Source organism: Lynx rufus, unplaced genomic scaffold (assembly GCF_022079265.1).
Source record: "Lynx rufus isolate CCGP_SWC_20201006 ecotype Redwood Valley unplaced genomic scaffold, mLynRuf1.p SCAF_7, whole genome shotgun sequence".
Classification (NCBI taxonomy): domain Eukaryota; kingdom Metazoa; phylum Chordata; class Mammalia; order Carnivora; family Felidae; genus Lynx; species Lynx rufus.
Window position 1 is genome coordinate 138,013,897 of NW_025814889.1, and position 24,097 is coordinate 138,037,993.

The 24,097-nt window shown below is 45.8% G+C and overlaps 1 protein-coding gene across 2 annotated transcripts in view; it reads left to right on the forward strand.

The window, feature by feature from the left end:
- Positions 1-24,097, forward strand: part of ATXN10 (ataxin 10) — a 166,333-nt gene that overhangs the window by 50,640 nt on the left and 91,596 nt on the right. For both annotated transcript variants that reach the window (XM_047065235.1, XM_047065236.1), the window contains exons 6-9: positions 4,799-4,879; positions 14,200-14,365; positions 22,396-22,504; positions 23,928-24,097. In XM_047065235.1, the coding sequence (XP_046921191.1) occupies positions 4,799-4,879; positions 14,200-14,365; positions 22,396-22,504; positions 23,928-24,097 (526 nt within the window). The remainder of the gene's footprint in view (positions 1-4,798; positions 4,880-14,199; positions 14,366-22,395; positions 22,505-23,927) is intronic.

Below are 24,097 nucleotides of genomic sequence, written 5' to 3' on the forward strand. Positions count from 1 at the left end.
CAGAGTTCTGAGCAGAATTTGTACCGACCTGGTCTGCGATTTAAAAGCTCCCTCTGGCCTCCGGGCGGAGGCTGAGCTGGGGGTTGGGGGGGGTTGGGTAGAGTGGGGGCAGCCGTGGCCTCCAGGTCCGGGCAGGGGGCGCGGGCGGCTTGGCTGAGGGTGGTGGCGTGGGGGTGAGGAGAAGCGCGCGGGTTGAATGTGCTCTGCAGGGAGAGCCCGTGGGGCTTCATGCGGGTTGGGGGTGTGGGGTGAGGTTGGGAGCAGAAAGGCAGGGGCGCCGGCCAGGGTCTGGGCTTGTTGGCCGGCGGTGGGGAGATCGGGAGTTCTGTGCGGGCCGTGCGGGATGGGAGACGCCCACCATGCACCTAAGCGGAGACGTCCTGTGGTGCGGCCAGCGTGGAAGTTCCAGAAGACGGAGCACAGGGTGCCGTGGAAGCCCGGGGCTGGGAGCTCGCCTGCGAGGGGGGCTTCTGGAGAGCGGGAGCTGAAACTCCAGGCCGAGGGCAGTGCGGGTCGGGAGAGGGCACGGCGTTGGCACCGGGGGGAGAGGAGAGGTGTCCTGGCAGCGTGTCGTGGGCGACGTGCTTGGCGGGTGCAGTCGCGCTGCAGGGGGCGGTGAGCACTGCGCGGTAGTGGTGCTTTGTAACCAAGATTTTAGGTGACCTGAGCGCTGTGCCGCTGAGTCGCCCAGACAGGGAGGTGAAGTGACCTCGTCTTGGGTTTCTGTTTTTCTGTGTCCGTTTGGGGAGAGACGTAGAGATTTGTTAGTCAAGTCGCTTTGGAGAAATGGCTGAGCTTTCCCTGCCCAGAAGTAGCTCCTGGTAAGACCGACCGGACTCGTCCACCGCCACGGCCCTCTCCCTGGGACGCTGAGCCGCCCGGGCCACCAGGTGGCGTCACACCACCGTAGGGCAGTAAGGAGAAACCAACTTGAGGTGAATTTCCCAGGATATACTTAAATGATCTTTTTAACTTGGGGGGAGATTCATTCTCCCATTCCATTCATAGCTCCTCCGGCCCCGGCCCCTGAACAGGTGGGCCGCCCGTTCGTCCTCGACACACCGTTGAGTCTCCTGCTTTTCTAACCAGATGGTAGACTTGTGAGATCTTTCCCTAGAAGTATATAAAGAACTTTCTTTTGTCTTCCGTTGTGCGACTGTATCGCGATTTATTTCATCGGCCCCTTACTGGTGAACATCTAGGCCCCCCGCGTTTCGTAACTACAGAATGTGGCGGTGAGTAGCCTCGTTCGTACGTACGTCACGTTGCACGTTGGCGAGTACGACTGTCCGATAAATTCATCGGTGCAATTACTAGGCCAAAGGAAACGTGCTTTTTATATTTTAACAGATACTGCCAAGAGGTCCTTCATAGCTGTTGTACCAACGGACACTCCCCTTGGCCGTTGAGAGGACCCGGTTTGCTACCTCGGTGCTAACAGAGTGTGCTCTCAAAGTGTTGGGAGCGCCGGTCTCGCCGAGGTTTGAAGTGGCATCGTTACAGAGTTTTATCTTCTGTTTTTCTTGTTCCGAGGCTGAGCACCGTTTTAGATGTTGAAGAGCCTATTTTTCTTTTATGTTCGTTCTCGTTTTCTTGACCTGTTTTTCCTTTAGGAGGTCGGTCTTATCTGTAGCTGAAGAATATTTTCTAAATTAGGGCCGGTGGTCTTTTCTATGAAATAAAACGCAGATTTTGTCTCACTTCCTTGTCTTTTGATTTTGTGTGTGGCATTTTTTATGTAAAAATTTTTGAGGGGCGCCCGGGTGGCTCAGTCGGTTAACCATCTGACTCTTGATCTCGGCTCAGGTCGTGATCTCGCGGTTGTGGGATCGAGCCCCGCATTGGGCTCCCTGTGAGTGTGGAGCCTGCTGGGGATCCCCTCTTCCTCTCTCTGCTCCTCTCTCCCACTCATGCCCCCTCCCTCAAAATAAATAAACATTAAAAAATTTTTTTTGATGTCTTGGTAGATGAAGTTGTCCGTCTTTTTATGTCCTATAGATTTTTGGTGATGGACGCAGAGGTCTTTGCCCTACTCAGGGTTTCGTCAGTGTTGTGTCATTTCACTTTTGAGGTTTAGCTGTTTGCTGTGGTTGCACTTCTCGGTGTAAAGGTGAAAGTGCAGATCCGCTTTCCTTTGTGCTCTAGGTGCTATAGATGGTCACGGCGGCCAAGCGCCACAGTGACTGTGACGCGTCTTTCCTCTGTCCCTGCCCATCGCCCTTGCCCTCACCGCCCCACGTCCCTGGAAACTTTTTCAGCCCCATTTCCACCTGTTCAGCACCCACTCCACCATGGGAGACTTACCCCTTCCTCCACCGAGTGTGTCCCAGTCTGCTGTTGGGCCGTAAGGATTTTATAAACATACTGATCTGAAATCACATTTATCACACGCTTATTAGAATATCTTATTTGTTTAGGAAGAAATTCTCCAAAGTGCCTTTCATTTCCACAACCTACTTGACTTGGGTCTTTTGTCGGTTGTCTAAAAACTGTAATGTCGTGTTTTCCCTGCATTTATGGTTGTCTGAGGTAGGAGGGTACATTGTGAGTCCTTTATGCTGGGAATTGGGAGTGATAGTTGGAGATGTTCACTCCTGCTTTTCAGCCATTCACTGGAGTGGACAGATGTCAGTGTGGACATGGATGAACTCAGAACCACCTTCACCTGAGAGATGTTGTAGGATATCATCTCAGAACTTGGAAAATCTACTTTTTTTTCAACTGCACATGTCATGTTCACCAATCTAGACCCTAGTCTGGGCTGTAAAGTCTCAGTAAATATATGAGAATGATTGAGAACAGACAGAGACAGAGTCTCTGACCGCAGTGAATTTACATTAGAAAACCATAATCAGATGATATCTAGAAATATTCCAAGTTTTTGGCAATTAGCTCATGTAAGTAATTGATTTGTCAAAGGAGAAATCCCAGGGCAAGTTAGTCTTTTGAACTGAAGGATAATGAAAGTCTAAGGATTTGTGGGATAAAGCTAAAGCAGTGCTTGGAAGGCAATTTATAATTTTAAATGTTTCTACCAGAAAAGAAGAAAGGTCTGAAAGCAGTGACCTTAGGTTGTACTTTGTGAAGACAGAAGAGCACAGTAAAACCCGAGTAGGCAGCAGGAAAAAGCGAACGGTAAGAAATCGGGGCCGAAGTCAGTGACCCAGAAAACAGAAACACACTAGAAAAAATTAACCAAGGCAAGATTGTTTCTTTAAGATCAATAAAATTGGTCAAAAAAAGAAAGGGCGCCATGCCCAGTGTCTCAAAGGAGGGCATGGTCGTCATGGAGTTCGCCGTCAGCGCAGAGCCTGACGTGGGGCTCGGACCCACAAACCGCGAGATCACGACCTGAGCCGAAGTCGGATGCTTAACCGACTGAGCCACCCTGGCGCCCCCTGAAACCCTCTTTAAACCCTTGTCGTGTTTTCCTGGCTGTGGTTCCCTGAGCGCACTGCCATGCTGTTTTTCCAAGTCCTTTTTGTCACCGGTAATTTAAATGCTCTGCTCTCCTCCGGCCTCCTGAACGTCCTGCCCTGGCCCTCTGGTTAGATAAACTTTGTTTTTACTCTGATCCATGAAGTGTGTGTGTTGCTCCTAAGACATTTTTGTCTAATTCTCTGTGTGTGAATCTTTCTCCACTGTTAGCGTTTGGGAAGACGGCTTCTGACCTAGCTCCTGGCCGTTTGGAGCATTGCGCTTTGAACGAGTGTTCTTGGGAAAATGTGTTGAGCTCCAGAAAGCTCAATTATGAACGTGCTTTACGATCACTTCTGCGAACCTGGCTTGAAATGCGTCAGTTTCTGCCGTTGCAGTTTGAGGACTTAACCTCATATGAAAACTGTCTGAGAATTTCGAATATATCCGTTATTACTAGAAATATTTCGTATCAAAGTGTCAATCAGTTATTTTGAAGGCTGTGAAGAAATAGAATACTTATTTAGCTTTTGGTGTTTTATGAGTGACGACGTGTTGTCGTTAATCTGCATCATTTGGTTTACGCTGAAACACATCTGTTAACTTTTTGGTTAAAGAGATAGATGAACCGTGTCCATAAATATATTTAATGCTTCACAGTCACCCTTACTGCTATAACCATGGTTATAAACAGTATCCTCTTTAGTTCCTAAGACTGGAGACGCCCTCCGGCAGATACGATTCAGAAGTAATTAATAATACGACACAGTCTTTTTAGTTGTCACAGGGGTACTTTGAAGAAGGACGCTGGTAATCTTTGCCTCCGGGTCTTCATACGTTGATCTCTGAGTTTAGATGAGTGGTTTGCTTGACAGTGAGGATGTTTTGTTGGTAACTCGAGAGCTTTTACGGACGAGGTAATCAAGCCCGTGTGCCTTACCAGGCTGTTGGCATATGTTTAAATAAAATGTATGACATGTCCCATTGCTCTGGTTGATTTTAGCACTTAACCTTCTGAGTAAAACAGTTTAATGTGTTTTCTGTGTATACCTGAACTTATAGGTCAATTTCATGTTACTGTGAAAATGAAACTTAGATAAAACCTATACAGAGTAGGCTCCTCCCTCCGGTGGAATAAATGAATCATATCAGTACATTTTTCAGAGGTAAAGTTGGAGAAACCTATTTTGAGGGTTTTTATTTTCTTTTAGCTGTTAATGGAAAAATCGCCTGTGAACCTCTTAAAACATTTTAATATTGCAGCAAATCAAAAATTCAATAAAAAGAAATGTTTTTATGTATGAAACGCCTATAGAGAGATAAGGCTATGTCCATTTTACTATGTTTCTGGTAACCACACTTTTTCCTCCTTTTTTCTTAGGTTCTTGATTATTACAGACCATTTTCTGAAAAGCCCGGAATTGGTGAAAGCCATGTATGCCAAAATGAGCAATCAAGAAAGGTAACCCCAAAAACCAGTGTGGTTTTGAGTATTTAGCATTCCATATAGAGTATCCCGTACACATGAATGAAAAACTGTGTGGTTTCTTAGCTGGCACAAAATCTCTAACTACATGTTTCTGGGTCAGGAATGGTTTTAAATTGGCTGGTTAGCATTACCGCTCGGCCACAACAGGCAGTGATTTACGTGGGGCTGCGGAGTCCAGGTTGATGGCATCGTTCAGTGAGGGCGTGCTCGAAAACCGTGACCGGCACAATGTCAGGCTTGTCCCTTGACGACTGTCTGTAGCCTTGCAACGTGCTCCTGTTCGTACCACCGGTGTGACCATGTGGGACGTGCTCCACCAAAGCTCGTAGGGACCCATAGGTATTTCCGGCAAAGTTGGTGCCCATCTGCCACCTCCCTGCCGTGGCAGTGGGAAGAAGAGTGCCCTCAGAGCACTGAGACCTTGGCTCCGTGCCTCGTTGTGATGGTGGTGCTTCACGTGCCCGTAGCCGGGCCCTTTACCCAGTTGGGGTTCGGTTTCCAGACCTGGACACGGAGAGGACGGTGTGAAACGATTTCCAGTATGAGTCCGGCGGCTTGTGGCTTTCCTAGCCTTACTGGAGACGCTGCCTCGGGAAACATAAAACTTAACTTAGAAATCCCAGGTCTAATGATGAAAAACTGTAAAAAATGTTAATCTTTTGATTGTAGTCACCATTTGTATAATTGCTGTGGTTTTGAAATTCTTACGGTATGTTTGGCTTCCAGCAGTTCCGTGTATGCTCCTTTGTAGTCTTGTTGAGGAACTCTCGTATCTTTAATATCTTTGACAAAGAGGAAAAGTTTGTGCTTTTAAAGTCAGTTTAAATGCCATGTTTGTGGGGTGCCGGGGTGGCTCCGTCGGTTAAGCGTCCGACTTCGGCTCAGGTCAGGATCTCAGTCCGTGAGTTTGAGCCCTGCTGACGGCTCGGAGCCCGGAGCCTGCTTCGGATTCTGTGTCTCCCTCTCTCTCTGACCCTCCCCCGTTCAAGCTCTATCTCTCTGTGTCTCAAAAATAAACGCTAAAAAAATATAAATAAATAAATAAATAAATAAATGCCATGTTTATAAACCCAGTGCCCCCGCCCCACCATATGCATACTTCTGTTGCAGAAAAAGAATTATTCGTAGTTTTTGACCTAAAATATGTGACACAAGGAACAGGGCTATAAGTTAGGAAATGGCTTTGCAGTGAGGAATACCTGAATGCGAGGAGAATAATGCCTGGTTGAATTGTATTTTTTTTTTAATGTTTATTTATTTTTGACAGAGAGACAGAGTGTGAGCAGGGGAGGGGCAGAGAGAGAGAGAGACGCAGAATCCCAAGCAGGCTCCAGGCTCCGAGCTGTCAGCGCAGAGCCCGACACGGGGCTCGAACTCACAGACCACGAGATCATGACCTGAGCCGAAGTCAGACGCTTAACCGATTGAGACACCCACGTGCCCCTTGAGTTGTATTTTAATATGCAATTTTGTATTCTTCATATTCCTTACAAAAGATCAGTGTTTAGGCTGCTCCATTATGTAACCAAGACGGTGCCAGACTAAACGTTTTCCGTTTTTATTTAAAAAAAAGTCGCAGCCACTGCTTCCCTTCATGGAGCATCTGCTCACCTGTCACCGCCCCTCTTTACTTTTCTTCCAAAGGAGAAGCGCTTTCATTTCCTCGTGTCACTCATTGTACATCGTATTGTGTCACACACCTGCGTGCTGCCTTGTGACAGCGCCCTTGGGCTGTCAGCCTGAGAGGGAATGGATTTTGTCTTTGATTCTGGGGTGCCCACGTTTCCCAGACAGTGCTTGGCACGTCACAGGTGCCAGAAAAGGTTGTTTGGATGAAAGCATGAGGCAAATGAATTTTGTCTTTTAATGTTTATTTTATTTATTTATCTATTTGTGTGTGTGTGTGTGTGTGTGTGTGTGTGTGTGTGCGCGCGCGCATGTGTGTGAGAGAGAGAGGGAGAGAGAATGAGTGGGGGAGGAGCAGAGAGAGAGAGGAGGACAGAGGATCCCAAGCAGGCTCCATGCTCACAGCAGAGAACCTCATGTGGGGCTTGATCTCCTGAACCATGAGGTCATGACCTGAGCTGAAGTCGGATACTTAACTGGCCACCCGGGTGCCCTGCGAATGAATTTTCTTATCGTCGGGAAGGTCTATCCAGTAAGTGCGCTTACTCGGGTCATACCGTCTGCCGCGTCGGAAACCTCAGGGTCCCCTTTCCGGTTCCCGGGTCAGTGGCCTTGCTGAGGGAGCCATCCCCGTGTCTGGTGAGCTTGCTCTCACCACACCTTTGCTTTACCCTTACGTCCTCTTTGACTGGACTTCGGCTGTGGCCTTTTAAAAAATTGTGATAGGGCGCCTGGGTGGCTCAGTTGGTTGAGCGTCTGACTTTGGCTCGGGTCACGATCTCACAGCTCATGAGTTCGAGCCCCGCATCGGGCTCCGTGCCGACAGCTCGGAGCCTGGAGCCTGCTTCGGAGTCTGTGTCTTCCTCTGTCTCTGCCCCTCCCCCAGTCATGCTCTCTCTCCGTCTCAAAAATAAACAAACATTGAACAAGATTTAAAAAAGTTGTGATAAAGGACACATAACTTCAGATGTACTACAGTAACCGTGTTCACGTGTGCAGTTTAGTAGCGCTCTGTACGCGACACCGTTGTGAGGCCAGCCTCCAGAACTTCCTCACCTTCCAAAACCAGAGCTTCCTTGTTGACAGCTCCCCATCGCCCCTCCCCCAGCCCCTGGCAGCCATCATCTGACTTTCTGTCCCTATGATATTGATGACAGCGAGTGCCTCCCGTAAGTGGAATCCTGCAGTCTTTGCCTTGTTATGACTGGCTTATTTCACTTATGATAATGTCCTCAAGGTTCATCCGTGTTGTGTCGGGTGTCAGAATCTCCTTCCCTTTTTTTTGGTTTAAAATTTTTTTAACTTTTATTCATTTTTGAGAGATAGAGAGGGAGATACAGAATCCGAAGCAGGGTCCGGGCTCCAAGCTGTCAGCACAGAGCCCGTCCCGGGGGCTCGAACCCACGAGCTGCGAGATCGTGACCTGAGCTGAAGTTGGATGCCTAACCGACTGAGCCACCCGGGCACCCCTCTCCTTCCTTTTGCAAGGCTGAATCCTCTTCCATTGTGTGGATGGACCACGTTTTGTTTACCCACTCATCCGTCGGTGGACACTTAGGTTGCTTCTGCTGTTCAGCTCTCCTGAATCAGGCTGCCATGACCACGGGAGGGCAGCGGCCTAAAGTCCGATTGTTCTGATGTTTGTTTCCCGTTCTCTGTTACCTACCGTACTACCGGCATGGATCTTGCCCTGCCATTTCAGTGGCAGGTCCTGCCTGCCCAGGACGCGGTTAAATTCCGTGGTGTGGCTGTTTGAGGCCCTTTATAATGTTGCTTCATTTCCAACCCCTGCCCCTTCTCTCCCGGTCACCACACTGTGGCAACAGAGAACTCCTCTCTGTTCTTGAGGCCTTCCCTGTACTTGTTTGCCTTTGCATGTGTCCCTTTCTCTGCCTGGAACGTCCTGGCCCCCGCCTCTCCTCCTCGTGAATGTACAGCTGACCCTTGAGCCCATGGATGTGAACTGCACAGGTCCACTTATGTGCCAGGTTTTTCCAGTAAGTACAGGACTGTAAGTGTATTTTGTCCTCTTCCTTCTGTTTTCTTTTTTCTTCAATTTAAAAAAAAATTTTTATTTCTTTATCTTTTTCTTCCAAAAGCTTTTTTTTTTTTTTTTGATGTTTATTTATTTTTGAGAGAGAGAGACAGAGCATGAATGGGGAAGGGCCACAGAGAGGGAGACACAGAATCTGAAGCAGGCTCCAGGCTCCAGGCTGTCAGCACAAAGCCCAGTGCGGGGCTTGAACTCACAAACCGCGAGATCATGACCTGAGCCGAAGTTGGACGCTCAACCCTCAACCGACTGAGCCACCCAGGCGCCTCTTCATCTTTTTTTTATTAGACACCGAGCACGAGCAAGGGTGAAGGGCAAAGGGGGAGAGAGAGAGAGAGAGAGAGAGAGAGAGAGAGAGAGAGAGAAAGAGAAAGAAAGAGAATCTTAGGCAGACTACATGCTCAGGGTAGAGCCTGACCCAGAGCTTGATCCCACAACTCTGGGATCATGACCTGAGCCAAAATCAAGAGTCGACCCTTAACCAGTTGAGCCTCCCAGGCGACCCCCCACCTTATGATTTTCTTAATAACCTTTTCTTTTCTCTAGCTTACTTTACTGTGAGAATATAGTATATAACACATATAACATCTAAAATATGTCTTAATCAGCTTATGTTATTGTTAATGCTTCTTGTCAGTAGTGGGCCGTTAGTAGTTAAGTTTGGGGGGAGTCAAAAGTGAAATATGGATTTCTGACCCTATTGGGGGTCGCTGCCTCTGTCCCCTATGTTGTTCGGGGTCAGCTGTACACTCGTGCATTTAGGTCCTTTTCAGAGCTCATCTGAGCTTTTTGTGGTGACCGCCTCGAACAGTTGGCTGAAGGGCCTGAGGCCTCAGTGCTGATGGTGTCCGTGCTGGTGTGTGTGCAGGGGGGCGGGGGAGAGGGTGCAGGGAGGAGGGGAGTGGGGGGGCTCAGCAGAGGCACTCTGTCTGTGATCGAGGAGAGGCTCTTGGGTTCCCTACAGACCCCTTTTCAGGCAGTAACGGGGAATTCTGCGCTCAGAGTGATACGTTTGCAGGTTAATAATAGGATGGAAAAGATTTGAGTTTTTCTCAACAGGGACAGGCAGTGAACGAACGTGCTTCCTGTGTATCTAGAATGGATGTTCTAGGTGGGCGCCACCTCTGTGACGGCGCTGAGACCGTGTCCTGTGTTTTGTGGTTCCCGTGAGGGGCTCCACTCGAGAGCCCTGTGGGGATACGTGGTGCTTCCTCCGAATCGCCTGACGAGGTGCCCTGGCCGCGGCCCCCGCCTGCTGAATTGCAGTGGCCCGTCGGGTTAGCGGCTGCTGGATTTAAAATCGTGTGAGGATCGGTCAGTGAAACAGGCGGTGTGTTCATTAAGTGCCTGCTGGTGGTCCCTGGGGCCTCGAGGTGACAGCGAGACACCGCCCCTGCCTTTCGTGTGGGCAGGCCTGGCCGGAAGGTGCTGGGCGTGTTTTGCTGCCCTTTCCTGGAGCAGCTGCTTTGGGCTGTGCCCTCGGTTGACTCCAGGCCGCTTGGTGAGAAGCGGTGGCTGCGGAGTCCCAGGCAGTTCCCATGACTGATTGGCAGAAACGAGGGTCTGCACTTACACAGTTCTCTGGTCCCCCTTCCCAGTGAGTCGCACTATCGTTAGATTGACACAGCTGCCCTCGGAAAACACCATTGTAGTTTCCAGGCTTGTGATCTCTGTAGCAGGGTAACGCGCACAGCGGCGGTGGTTCCGTGGCTCACTGCTTTGGAGAAGTTCCCTCCTCTTGTGCGTCTGTGTTTCTTCTGTCGGATAGGGGTACGGATGGCAGCCTCCCCGTGACATGGCCATAACTATTTGAAACGTAGGATGAAGGGATCCGTGCCTGGCATGCGGTCATCACTCAGTCAGTGAGTTGCTTCTGTGCTCCTGCTCTTCTGCGTCCTGACTTTCCCCCCGGGTAGCACCCTACAGCCTTTCACTTCATCCTCGAAAGACCCCGCGACGTAGGTGTCATTCTTGCCGTTTTCCACGTCGGGATCTGAGGCTTTGTGGGTTAAGGTATTTGCCCTGCCAAGGTGGCCGGCCTAGTGTTTGGACTCAGCGTGTCTGATGCCAGAATCAACAGTCTCCTTCCCCACCACGCAGGAATCTTGTATGCCTGTAGCTTAGGGATGAGCAAGGTTAGTTCGGCCACGGCTTTGTGCCTGCCTGCATCTTGGTTAGCTTGTCCAGGTTAATACAGGTGTTGGCCTTTATGGCACACCATTCAACAAGTGGTATCTGTGGGGCGGTCCACATGTAAATTCCCAGTTCGTTGGGGCCATCAGCCCTTAGTTGAATTGCAGACATTTAAAAAAAAATTTTTTTTTTTAACGTTTATTTATTTTTGAGACAGAGACAGAGCATGAACGGGGGAGGGGCAGAGAGAGAGGGAGACACAGAATCGGAAGCAGGCTCCAGGCTCTGAGCCGTCAGCACAGAGCCCGACACGGGGCTCATACTCACGGACCGTGACATCGTGACCTGAGCCGAAGTTGGATGCCCAACTGACTGAGCCACCCAGGAGCCCCAAATTGCAGACGTTTTATTTCCAAAAGGAGAGACTATTATTACGTGCCCTGCTCATAGAACTCACGCGCTTACAAGCTCCCCCTGCTTCTTGGTACCTCACTCCAGTCCCCCCACAACCACCTTACCCATTCCAGGGTGGTACAGGTGTGGCTATTAACATTAAGCCTGCATTGGGCACCTGGGTGGCTCAGTCGGTTGAGCGTCCAACTTTGGTTCAGGTCATGATCTCACGGTTTGTGGTTCGAGCCCCGCGTCGGGCTCTGTGCTGACAGCTCAGAGCCTGGAGCCTGCTTCGGATTCTGTGTCTCCTTCTCTCTCTGCCCCTCCCCTGCTCATGCTTTGTCTCACTCTGTTTCTGAAAAATAAATGAATGTAAAAAAAAAAAAAAATTAAAAAAAATTGAGCTTGCATTAATCTAAGCAGGACTTTCAGATATAAATTTTGCTATAGAATTTTCCCTTAAATGTATATATTTCCCTTAAACGTATATATTTCCCTTATATGTATATCTCTCTCTCTCTCTATATATATATATATATATTGCCTTTTTTTTTTTTTTTAATGAAATGGGAATCCTGATTTTGAGGGCAGACTGTGTAACTATTTAATCAGAAGTGAGTCAGAAATAGAATGCTAATGACAGCCAGTGGTCGAGAGAGAAAATTACAGAAGCTTCGGTCTGCATTAAGGGGTGTGTCCGGTGAGCCTGTGGCAGCCCGAGCGAGGACTTCTGGGTTGAAGAAGGATGGAGGACTCTCACACTGATGTGTGACTTTAGATAGGTGGTCTCTGACGTCTCGCTTCTTCGTTCTTCACCTCTGGGAGAGTCACCAAGTCAGTGAGTGAGTAGCACTGGTATTTTGTTACGTTTCCAAGGAAGTGTCCAGAGTGGTTCCCCTGCAACTGGAAGGAGTCAGGCTTCCCACATGACATCCCCCGGTCCCGGATCACACGGCACTTTTCAGTACACATGTTTTCTGGCTTAGAAATGGAGGGGCAAATGTAATCCACCGTTAAAATACATGATTTCGAAAAAAAATTCTTCCTTGAGCTGTTAAGTCCCACGTGTGAGTCCCACATTTTGATGAGACGGATGGTTTTTGATGGTGGCTAGATGTAGGGGGGGTTGGACAGTTAGATGGGGCCTCTGGTTGGGCCGGCCCCCTTGTAAATGGCAGACGAAAGTGTTTGGACCCACTCCCTGATGATGGGAGCCGTTGAAGGTTTTTATTGACAGATAACAGAATAGAAGTCAGATCATTTAATGAAGTATAACTGATTCTCAGGTGATAGTTAAACTTGACTTGTATTTTTTTATTTTGAACATTCATGTTCTGGTTCCCCCCCCCCCTTAAAATCACTTAAGTCCTCGTCTGCTCTGCTGTCCCGTGTTACAGTCACACAGTAGAGGTGCTTCGCCCGAGCAGGGAGGAGTGTGAGGGGTGGACGGCCTCTGCTGAGCCTGTAAAGAAGGCAGCGTCTGCACCTGTTACCATATCTGGCAGCCGCCGCTTCCAGGCCTCCCTCCGTGTGTCCCCTGGGACTCCAGGGCCTTCCTGCTTCTGCCTGACGAACTTGGGTACCACCCTGGGCCTACTCTTTCTGTCTTGGACCTCACACAACCCCTTCAGGGTCTGCTCCTCCCTTTTCTGTGCTCTGTTCTGAGTCCACGAGGCGCTGAGTTCCCTGAAACCAGAGGTTATGACTTGTCATACCTAGCAGCCATTGTCACGCTTTCCCAGTTTAAAAAGAATATTTTTAGCGCAGACATCTGGGTTCCTTTTGGATCATACCTAGTAGGTAGCCTCCTCCCCAGCGTTCCCGGAAAGTCGACCTGCCTGGGGAAAGCGGAAAGCCTGGCTTTACGGCCTGAGAGCACCCCGTTCATTTTTAAAGCTTCTGTGTGAATAAGGGAAAACAAAAATGACCCTAGTACTGCACTGTTTGTTGTTCTTTTGTACTCAGTTGAGGGGGTCATCTGTTTTATTTTGGGTTAATAATTGCTGTAAGAAATCTGAAGGTTTTAGGAGTTTTGAAAACCAGTAAGGTCTGTGTGTGATTTTTTTTTTTTTCCCCAGAAGGATGATCTTTCCCATCATTTGGCAAAAATAGAGGAAGAGTTTGGTATAGTTTCATTTCATGCTTGAAACTTGCAAGAGTAAACAAATTCTTTTGTTTGTTTGTTTGGTAAGAAACGCTCCAAGCCTACTGTAAGTGAATTTCCCCTATTTGCTAAGCATTCCTGTCCTTTCTGGTTTAAAAATGAATGAGAATTATACGTGTAATCTCAAGTCAGAGCGTAATTTTGAGAAACATCCCACTTGGTTTATGCTGGATATATTGCCCTGGGTGAGACTTGGTTTTTTTTTCTCAGAGAAGGAAAGAGTTTGTTGAATAGGAACACTTACGGGATAACGTAAGTGCTGATGGAAAATCGAATAGGTCTGGTCGTCAGATTTATGTCTTGGTAAACTAAAATGATGAAATAAACAAAGCCAGCCTTCACAGGAAGGACAGCAAAGTGAGTGGCCGAGGCCTGTGGCCCAGGAGTGAGAGCTGGAATCCTGTGTCTGGGTCCTGATGCAGCTCGGCACGTGTGATATGGGGCGTGTGAATTGGCCTCACTGAGCCCCGTTTGCCGTTCTTAGTGCAGGCCGGTGGCAGTGCCTGTCTCTTGGAGTGTCGGTAGAGTAAATGAGATCCGTGTGTGTAAAGCGCTCAGTAGCCCAGGAGTGAGCTGTGAATGGATGTGAGTCCCCTGAACTTTGCTGTTGTTGATATTGTGGACGCGTTATAAAACTTGACAGCATTTCTGAAATAACTGAATTAAGGGCTCACAGTAAAGGGCATATAACAGGGGCTCATTTCTGTAGCCACGTCACATCAGAGAAGTCAAGATTTGAAAAAACATGTAACTGATGAAGATTGATTTTATTCACAAAAAATATTTGCCCTAGTTAGACATTATAAACAAAGTAAGGAATTTAAAAAATTAAAACATCCTCTTAAAATGCACTCTATAAATATTTTTAGTATGGTGCAATTTCAATATTTCGTATTTATGTAAAATTTTTTTTATGTTTCACAGAGTCACCTTGTTGGACCTTATGATAGCGAAAATCGTGGGTGATGAGCCACTGACCAAGGATGACATCCCTGTGTTTTTGAGCCATGCCGAGTTGATTGCAAGCACGTTTGTGAATCAGTGCAAGATCGTGCTGAAACTGACCTCTGAGCAGCACGCTGACGATGAGGTACGAGGACAGGTTTCATAGTCTTGGATGAGAGAGGGAAAGGGAGATTTTCTGACCTAGTCTGGTCCTCCATGAGAATTTCTCTTTTAAAGCTTTAAAATATAGTGCGTAAGTAACATATGGACTGAGTGTGCCCCGCCTCCAAATTCGTATGTTGAAAGTCTGGTGGCCCACGTGATGCTGTTCGGAGGTGGGGCCCGTGGGAGGTGTGAGGTCCTCAGGCTGGAGCCCTCGTGAATGGGATTAGTGCCCTTATGCGAGAGACCCCGGAAGGATCCCTTGCCCCTTCCACCACGTGAGGACATGGTGCGGTTGGCCATCTGCAGCCCGGAAGAGGGCCTTCATTGGAACCCAGCCGTGCAGGCACCCTGACCGTGGACTTGGAGCCTCCAGAACTGTGAGCCATAAATGTTGTCTCTAAGCCCTCCAGTCTGCAGTGTTCTGTTACAGTGACCCGAATGGATGAGGACAGTATCCTCGGTTTGGAACGGTTAGGAAAACACAGGTAAGGGAAGACAGTGCCCGTCTTCCTACCATCCAGAGTTAACGACTTGAAACAGAATTCTGGTTAACGTATTTTTCCAGGCAGCTGACATCAAATATATGCATACACACGTGCACAAACATGTATTCTGAAAAATGAAACCGTGCTGTGCTTTTTGTAAGTTTCTGTTTTTTCTCCTACGGAATGTAAGTTTTATGAGGGTAAAAGTTTTGACTCTTACGTTCCTATGTTCATGGTACACAGTAGGCATTTAGTATTGGCTGACTGCATAAACCGTCCATTGTGAATGTCATGAGAAAAGCCAGGGTGGCATTGTAAGCAAAGAACTTGCCACAGCTTGCCCGTCTGGCATTCACGTTGTTCCCACTTGTGCTCACTGTCGCCAGGGCTGTGGTACATGCCTTCACAGTCACATCTTTGTACGTTTCCCTCGTATTAGCCTCGGCGTGAAATTGCTGCCTGTAAGGGTGTATCCCGTTTTAAAGCTTCTGGTCCACATTTGAAATTGCCTTCCAGAAAGTTTGTTTCTTCTGTCCTTGTAGGAGATTCGCGATCATACACCAGCCTGGTCAGCTTCCTCAAGTATTTTTTTTTTTATTCTCCTCAAGGCTGCCCTGGATCATTCGAGTCTTTACCAAGGGGATGGAAGCTAGTTTATGCCGATTCCGCTTCCCTTCTCTTTGCGTGAGAAAGTCTCTTTATTTTTGTCTGTCCCATCTTCCTTCCCTCCTGTCTTAAAGTTAGAATGGTTCTTTCTCTGGAATACTACTCAGCAGTAGAAAGGGATGTGTTTGTCACACAGGCAGAGAGGAATCGCAAACCTGCTGCATGAGGGTAGCCAGAGTAGAGTGCGAAACTTACCAATAATAACAAAGCCTGCGAAACGTCACCAGGGACTGGAGGTCTGGAGGGGTAGAATTGATTGTGGGGGGCACGAAGGAACGTTTTGGGTAATGGAAAGGTTGTACCTGGCTGTGTATGTCGACACAACTGTGTACCGTACACTCAAGATGGGCGTATTTTTATTGTGTCAAGTATACGTCGGTAACGCTGACGTCTGTGGGAATGATGGGTGGGAGGGGCTGCCCTCCACAGGACCACCCACCATGGGGATCCATAGCGTTTTCCAGGGAGCTGTGCGTGATGCCACGAACCTCTTAGCTTCCCTTGTAACCGCGGGCCATGGTTAGGACTTCCACTGTGACAGTAGATTTCCTTCTCGGTGAATGTACTGTTTTCCAGGGTTACTTTGCTGTGGATTTTCTGTGCCGCGTTCCTACAGACCACATTTGCGCTCGTTGGCAAAGCTGGTACTTTCATTCTCATTTCTGTGCTAGAAGAGCCAAATCTCAGCTTCCTACTGCCTTTCCTTCCTGGAGATAGATTTGCCTTTGTTTCCAGTAGGAGGAGCAGTGAGCTGTGCTTCTAAAAAGTTTCAAAAATCAATTCTCTAGGAGACAGAAAAGGAACTAAAACTTAGTACTTGGTTAAGACCCAGCTTTCAACTTTTTCAGGGCACTTGTATTTATAGTACAGATAATTTCAATATTGTCATAAGAAATGACCTGATGAAACTAGTTTTTTTAATGTTTATTTTCTTTGAGAGAGAGAGACAGACAGTGTGAGTGGGTACGGGCAGAGAGAGAGGGAGACACAGAATCCGAAGCAGGCTCCAGGCTCTGAGCTGTCAGCACAGAGCCCGACGTGGGGCTCGAAGCCACAAACTGCGAGATCGTGACCTGAGCCAAAGTCGGATGCTTAACCAACAAAGCCACTCAGGTGCCCGATGGAACTTTTTATATTGAGGAAAGTTTGTGTATTTCTTTCAGATAGTTTCATTTCTAAGATGGGAGGAAATACTGTATATTAATAGATAGAAATTAAGTTTATTTACTTATTTTGAGAATGAGCAGGCAGGCGTGGGGCAGAGAGGGAGAGAAAGAATCCCAAGCTGGCTCCGTGCTGTCAGCACAGAGCCTGATGCAGGACTGGAACTTACGAACTGCAAGGTCATGACCTGAGCCAAAACTAGGAGTCAGACCAACTGAGCCACCCAGGTGCACCAATAGATAAAAATTTATAGACCGTTTTCTTTTGAGAACTGTCCTGTCTTCCTTCCCTTCTGTCTTAAAGCTAGAACGGTTAGAATGGTTCTTTCCCCAGTAGTTCACTTTTTAAAAACTCATTAACCTCCACCCTCCTGACTTGTGCACGTTACCGTATACGTGTTCTCCTTCAAGTTAGAAGGTTTTAAAAAAGCCACAGTAGTTTTCAAGAAGACCTCTAACCTCAATATTTCAGTATACCATATACCCAGTGGCTACTGGGGCTGGCCTGTACTGACTTCTGAGTCCATCGTTAAATGTTCAGAAACCCCTGAGATGTTAAATCCTCCAGGGTAGGGAGGGTAGGGGTATTTACACCGTGGAAACCAGCAAATGCCGCTGATCGGGGCTCCCCACTCCTGCCTCCTCTCCCTGTCTCCCCCAGCCAGCAGACAGCAAACCACTGCGTTTACCCGGCTGGGATCATCCGTAGGACAAGATACCCAGGAAGGTTCTTACCATGCTGTGGCTGAAAAATGGGAACGAAAAGCCGTGTTTGTATCATCTGTGTGTTAATTTATGTAATTGTGTGCCTCTAAAATCCTGAGGGTTTTTTTTTTTTTTCCATGCCACCTTAGTGAAAATAGTGTTAGGTTCTCACATTAACGTGCATGCTTCTGCCTTTGGTATTTTGTGTGTACTCTTTTTTCTAGTTTCTGATACATTTTTGTCGCTCCTAGTGTGCTGTTTATCTCGTAGGACTGACGGGTCAGTTAGCTTTGTCTCGAGCCTTCGTCTTGTTGCTTGTGGTGAGCCTGGCCTTTCCTCTGAAAGTGAAAAATATTTCCTTCAGTTTTGTATTTTCTTGTATTTGTCTGTTAGGAAAATGATCTTCGGGTTGTGGGTTTCTCATCCTGTTTCACTCTGCGTTCCCCAACTTCAGTTGTAATATCTGTTTCTGTGGTAGGCATTTGAATGAGAACGGGTAATCTTTTATTCCACAGACTGATAAGGGATTAAATATTTGTGCTATGCAGATAATACTTGCTCATTAAGTAAAAAAAGTTCACACTGAAGTCAGCGAAACAAAAAGCCCTCATTCTCGCCCAGCCCTCCTGTCTTCTGCGGATATATTAGCGTATACTTTTTTCTTTTCCTTTCAGAGTTTTTGGTATGTACACGCCTGTGTTTTGCCTCTTGGTTTGTTCCATTACTACTTTTTCTGTGTGTCTTGTGCACTTCCTCCTCCTTCACAGGTGAACAGTGTCTCACTAGATCGATCTGCCAGAACTTTCTCATTGACCGTCTGTCAACATACACCTCAGTTGCCTCCAGGGTTTTGTTTTAAAAACCTTTTCACAGATAATGCCCCAGTGTAGGTGTCTCTGCAGTTTTGGACCAGCTGATCTGGAATTATAAATTCCTGGAAGTCGAATCGCTGAGTCAGAGTCTGTTTATTTAAAAATTTTAGGAATATTTCTAAATGCCGTACCAACAGAGCATGAGAGTGTGTGGGTTTGCAGCCTTTCACTAATCTGATTTGATTACCATTTCTCGTTAATTGTTTCGGTGTCCAGCATGTTCATTTTTTTGTGTGTCAGTTTACCTTTTAAAATAAAGTTATTAATGAGCATTTTCAGAAAATTAGTGTTTTTGTCACATATGCAGGAAACTTTTCTTTCCCCAGAGTTAATTGTTTGTTTGAATTTATTTATGATATTCTTAGCCTTTTAGAAGTTTTAATTTTTGTTTTTAATCTAGTTAGGCTTACCAATTTTATCCTTCTGGTTTCTGAAGGTTTTTTTGTTTTTGTTTTTGTTTTTTTTACATATTTTATAAAGCCATCTCCAGTTAGACTGTGGAAATACGCACCTGTATATTCTAGGGTTTTTTTTTGGTATTCTGTCCACATTTTGAACTGGCCTTGAATTTATTTTGAGTCAGGAGTGAAGTATAGACCCAAGTGAATTATTTATGTCTTGATGATCCGAGAGTGTATAATCTTTGGCGAAGGATGGCTTGGATTTGAATCTTGATTTCCTTTATCATTGGTGTCTGATCTTCATCTTGGAAAAGTTACTTATCCTCTTTGCCTCCGTTTCTATACCAGTAAGATGAATGGTATTTTTTTTAATGTTTAGTTATTTATTTTGAGAGAGAGGTGGCCGGGGGGCGGGGGGGGGGGGAGGAAGCACGTGCAGGAGTACGCACAGGGGAGGGACAGAGAAAAAAGGAGAGAGAGAATCCCAAGCAGGCTCCACACCATTAACACAGAGCCCGACGACATGGAGCTTGGGGCCAGTGAGATCATAACCTGAGCAAAAACTAGGAGTTGGACGCTTACCGACTGAGCCACTGAGGCACCCCAAGACAAATGGTATTTCATGTAGGCATTTAGTATGCTGACTGGTACATAGTTAGTGTTTCCCAAATATTAGCTGTTAATTGTTGTATCAATGCCATTTAGTGAGTAATCTCATCCTTTCCATTAATTTTAATGTTACTTTTGTCATATATTAAATTCTTGTATAATTTTGGATCCCTTTCTGTATTTCCAACGTTTTACAGAGAGAACCAGTGAGATACTAACAACCGTCAAAGAAGTCAAAGAGCTACGTGTTTTATAGGCACTGAAGGCCTGCTGGAATGACTTAGAGATGCAAACGCTGGTCTGTGCACAAGGCAGTAATTAATTACATTCCAGCCAGACACAAGTAATCTGCCTTTCTGTAGATAAGAGTCATTTGCATAATTATCGGTTTTCCACAACGTTAAATTTTGTAAGGGTGAAGTTAATCTCGCCAGATGGTCTAGATGGGAGACAAATCTTTCTTCCCCCTCTTGTGCCCATTGCAGAGTCCTGTTCCTTTGATGTGCCTGTGTCTTTTTTCCCCAGAGCCCAATTCAATGAATATGGTTTTACAATACTTGTAAGTAGCAGAAGGACATCTCGCTCATTCCTCTTATTTTTTTATTATTTTTTAAGTTTATTTATTTATTTTGAGAGAGAGAGAGAATGAGTAGGGGAGGGGCAGAGAGAGAGGGAGAGAAAATCCCAAGCAGGCTCTGTGCTGTCAATGCAGAGCCCGACTCGGGGCTCAAGCCCACAAACTGTGAGATCGTGACCTGGGCCGGAACCAAGAGTTGGATGCTCAACCAACCGAGCCCCCCAGGCACCCCATCCTGCTTTTTAAGAGAATATTTTTCCTAGCTGCTTTTTATTAGTTTCCAAATGCGCATTAGAAACACATTAGTAATAAAAGGATTCTAATGACTAAAATTGGGAATGTGTTAGGTGGAGATTAATTTTCACTGGGGTTGATTTCAGTTAATATCCTAGAATTTAGGAGCTGGAAGGAAACTTCTAGATTATCTCTTCCAACCGTCTGATGTTACTGTTATCTCTTTATCATGGAAAATTTCCAGCAGACTAAGAGAAAAAAGTATCCTGCAAGCCCATGCCCTGCATCAGCAGCTCTCCTCTCCGTTAATTACTTTCCTTGTTTTGTCCACAATCCCACCGTCCGCCCTGCGTTGAAACAAAATTCCCACGTGTTTCATCAGCCCAATGTTTTATGTGTTAAAAGATGATGAGTCACACAGAAGTAAACTACAGTTAGCACACACCTAAAAAATTAGCAATGTAATTATAATACTCAGGCTTTTCCCATTATCCAGTAATTTTGTTCTAGTTTATTCCTTTGAATCAGGATACAAATAAAGTCCGTGCACTGCAATTGGTTGCTGTATCTCAGATATCCTTTAATATACATGGTCTCCTTTCTTGCCGCCCCCCCCCCCCCCCGCTAGTTCTTTTTTTTTTTGCTAATTCTTGATGGAAGAAACTGGGTTGTCTTACCTGTAGAGTTTTCTACAGTTTGGATTTTGATTGTAACTCCATGGTGGTGTTTAACATATTCTTCTTCTTTTCCTGGCATTTCCTGTGACTGATAATTAGTTCCAGAAACCTGTTCCCATTTGGGTTAGGTTTTTGTGCCTTTTTTTTCCGATAGTGTTTTATTGTTGGCGATGAGTGCCTTCGTCAAGAGGCACGTGACGTCCGGTTGTCTCTTTCTGTGATGTTAGCGCTTGTAAATGACTGTTCCCTAGATCCCTTCATTCTTTGGGCATTGCAGATGGTGGTATCTTGACTTTTATCATTCAGAAACTTCTCTTCATCAGCTGTCAGGTTACCCACAGTACACCGTGTCTATGAAAAGTACAACAAATGCTCGTTTTTTCCCTCCCCCTTTGATTATCAGTCTTCAGAGTGAGGAGTTGGTTTTGTGGCATCATCCAGAGATGAGGAATGAATTGTTCAGGTTTTCATCACCATCGTGAAGTCATGGTTTTAAAGCCACTTGATTTATCTTCCGTCCACCTTAGCTCTCATTCTTCCTGATGTCCTAATGTGCCATTGCTGGCCAGTGGGACCTTCTTCAGCTTGTTTCTGGTTCCTTCTGACGGGGTCCCGATAGTCGCTCCTAGTTTCTTTGCTCTCTCTGGCGTGTATTCTGCCCCAGCCCTCGAACCAATCAGCCTCTTCTGGAAGGAGGAATGGTATCTGGCGATGACAAACAAGGCATTCAAAATACGCGTTGTTTCTTGCTGTTTATTTTGAGATTTCAGAATGGTAGATTAAAATATTGCCTTTGAATCTCCTAACTGGAGAAAAATAACTACACAGTTAGAGTTAACCCATCCGAGTGATTTATTTTTCTTTTGAAGAATGTTCTCTTTATGACCTAAATGTATAGCATCTACCACATTTTGTCAAATAGCGTGTACTTTAGAAACCAGGGTCGAAATCTGCAGAGGATTGGATTTTTGACGTTTTATTCAGATTACCTAATGCCATATGGTTGGTAGCTGGTAGTCTCTTGTTCGTGTAGCCCATTTGACGATCAATTATTACATGAACTGACATTTTCAAATAATACTATCTTTCTCTACCTTCCACCATACTGCATATGTAAGTTTATATTTCCCCAGAAATAATGCAAGTTCCTGCAGCCAGAGTTCTTTCGACCACAGCATTTTACAGGATTCCTGTGGACAAGAAATTAATGTATTTCATGGGATATTTGTATCTTTAAAGTAGAACTTGCTTGCTGGGAACACTTTAAAAAGAAAGTATTTGCATAAATGTTATGTATGTAGCTAGTAATTTTGAACATTTGCTCCACTGTTGGAAGGTATTTTTGCTTGAATAAGAACTTTTCTGCCTCTTTGCTCCCGGAAGACACATAATGACACATAATCTTGCGTTCTTGATGGCTGATGCTGCTGGTAGTGAAAACGATTATTCACGTACATTTTTAATACTTCTGTCTCATTCTCGATCGTTTTGTCTCTCTCTTCAGACACTCTCCACAAGCACCACCTCTTTAGCAGTTACTGTAACATTCCATCCTCTTGCCTTACTTGTAACAGTTGCAGACCATGTAGCTTGACTTAAAAGTCACGTTTTCTGTTTTTAGGAGGCGTTGGCCACGATTAGGCTTCTCGATGTCTTGTGTGAAATGACCGCCAACACCGATCTGCTCAGCTATCTGCAGGTTTTCCCTGGCTTGCTGGAAAGAGTGATTGGTGAGTGAAGCGTCACCCTTATCATCATGTTTAATTGAGGAATCCTCGGCTCGTCACACTGAAATATAAGTCCAAACACAGATCCTTAATTTTCATTGTATTGGTATATTTTTGAGATTATTTTTGGACTAGTCTTTCTTAACAAGAATCATTGTGTTTTGGTAACAGCTCAGGCTTTTGCCACTTACCTGCTGTGTAACTCAGGACGCCTGGTCAGTAGATGAGAGTCCTAACACGTGTTCCACAGGCTGCACATAGTGGGTGTCTCCTCAGGGGTGTGTGGTGTGGGGGGTTGTGATGATGGGGGTAGTAGTTTCAGTGATGATGATGGTGCCTTTTATATCAGTTTTCCAAATTTGCTAGTAGATTTTTCCCAATTACCTTCATGGACACAAAGAATAGTGCCCTACACATAGTAATTATGCATTCCGTTCTTAGAAGAAAATGGTTTTACACAAGAAGCCATTGTCTGGAATACCATCTTTGCTAAAAAGCTGTTTGCAGCATAATTCAAGTAGGACCTGTTCCTTGTGGTTAGCCATGCTTATGGTGTTGTTATTTGCTGTTCTCTGTTTTTTTCCTTTAAAAAAGATCATATTTCTGGTGGAGATGCGTTCTCCAAGAAGGATGAATTGTGTCTAGGTGGGCAGACAAGTCAGCAGGGAGCTGTAGAAGATATTTAGAATCTCATGTGAGTGTTTTATTTTGAGTGCAGTGCTTTTAGTGATGATCAAAATAAAATGCCACAGACCTGCGAAACAGAAGCATTGTTGAAAACCGTGCGTGCAGCCAAGGCAGCCATGGGCTGTCCACCCAACTCTGCCAAATTACTACCCTCTGTGAGCTTGAGTTCTTCGTTCTGAAATGGAGAAAATGATACTTGCCTCTACTAGGTCTGTTGAGAGTGTTAAATGAGAGAATGTGGAAACACGTCACTGCAGCTTCTGGAAGATGATCTGTTTTCGTGTGCTGTCTGAGAGGCATCTCATAGAGCATTACAGTGTTACTCCTTTTGAATGGAGCCAGAATAGATTTCTGGAGACTACATGCTGCCTTCTGATGATCTGCACAATGAGAGAAAAGTCAACATACTTCTTGGTTTCTGCCCTATGGCTCACTGTAGAATAGGTATTGCATTTTAGACTTAGCGGACTGTGGTTGTCACATGAGTTCCTTCATAAAGAAAGAATGTGGGGTTGGAAACCTCTTTATAAGAAAGATTGCAGAAAATTTTTAGCTAACTTTCCTTTGTGGATAGAAAGTCCAGGTCGGGATGATCCCTGTGGCTTATCTCCCCAAAACCCGAGTCATGAAAAAACTTAAAACGAAAGAAAGAGTCTTCTACTTTTCATTTAAAGAAAGCTTTATTTTATAATAGTAAAAATTTTCTTCTGGAAAAGAAAGTTCATTGTTTTTTGTATAGATCTTTTACGACTGATTCACGTGGCTGGCAATGACACTGCGAACATCTTCAGTACCAGTGGTTGTGTAAAAGCAGAGGGTGACGTCTCAAACGTGGCTGAAGGTTTTAAGTCTCATCTTATTCGTCTGATTGGAAATCTGTGTTACAAGAATAAAGATAACCAAGACAAG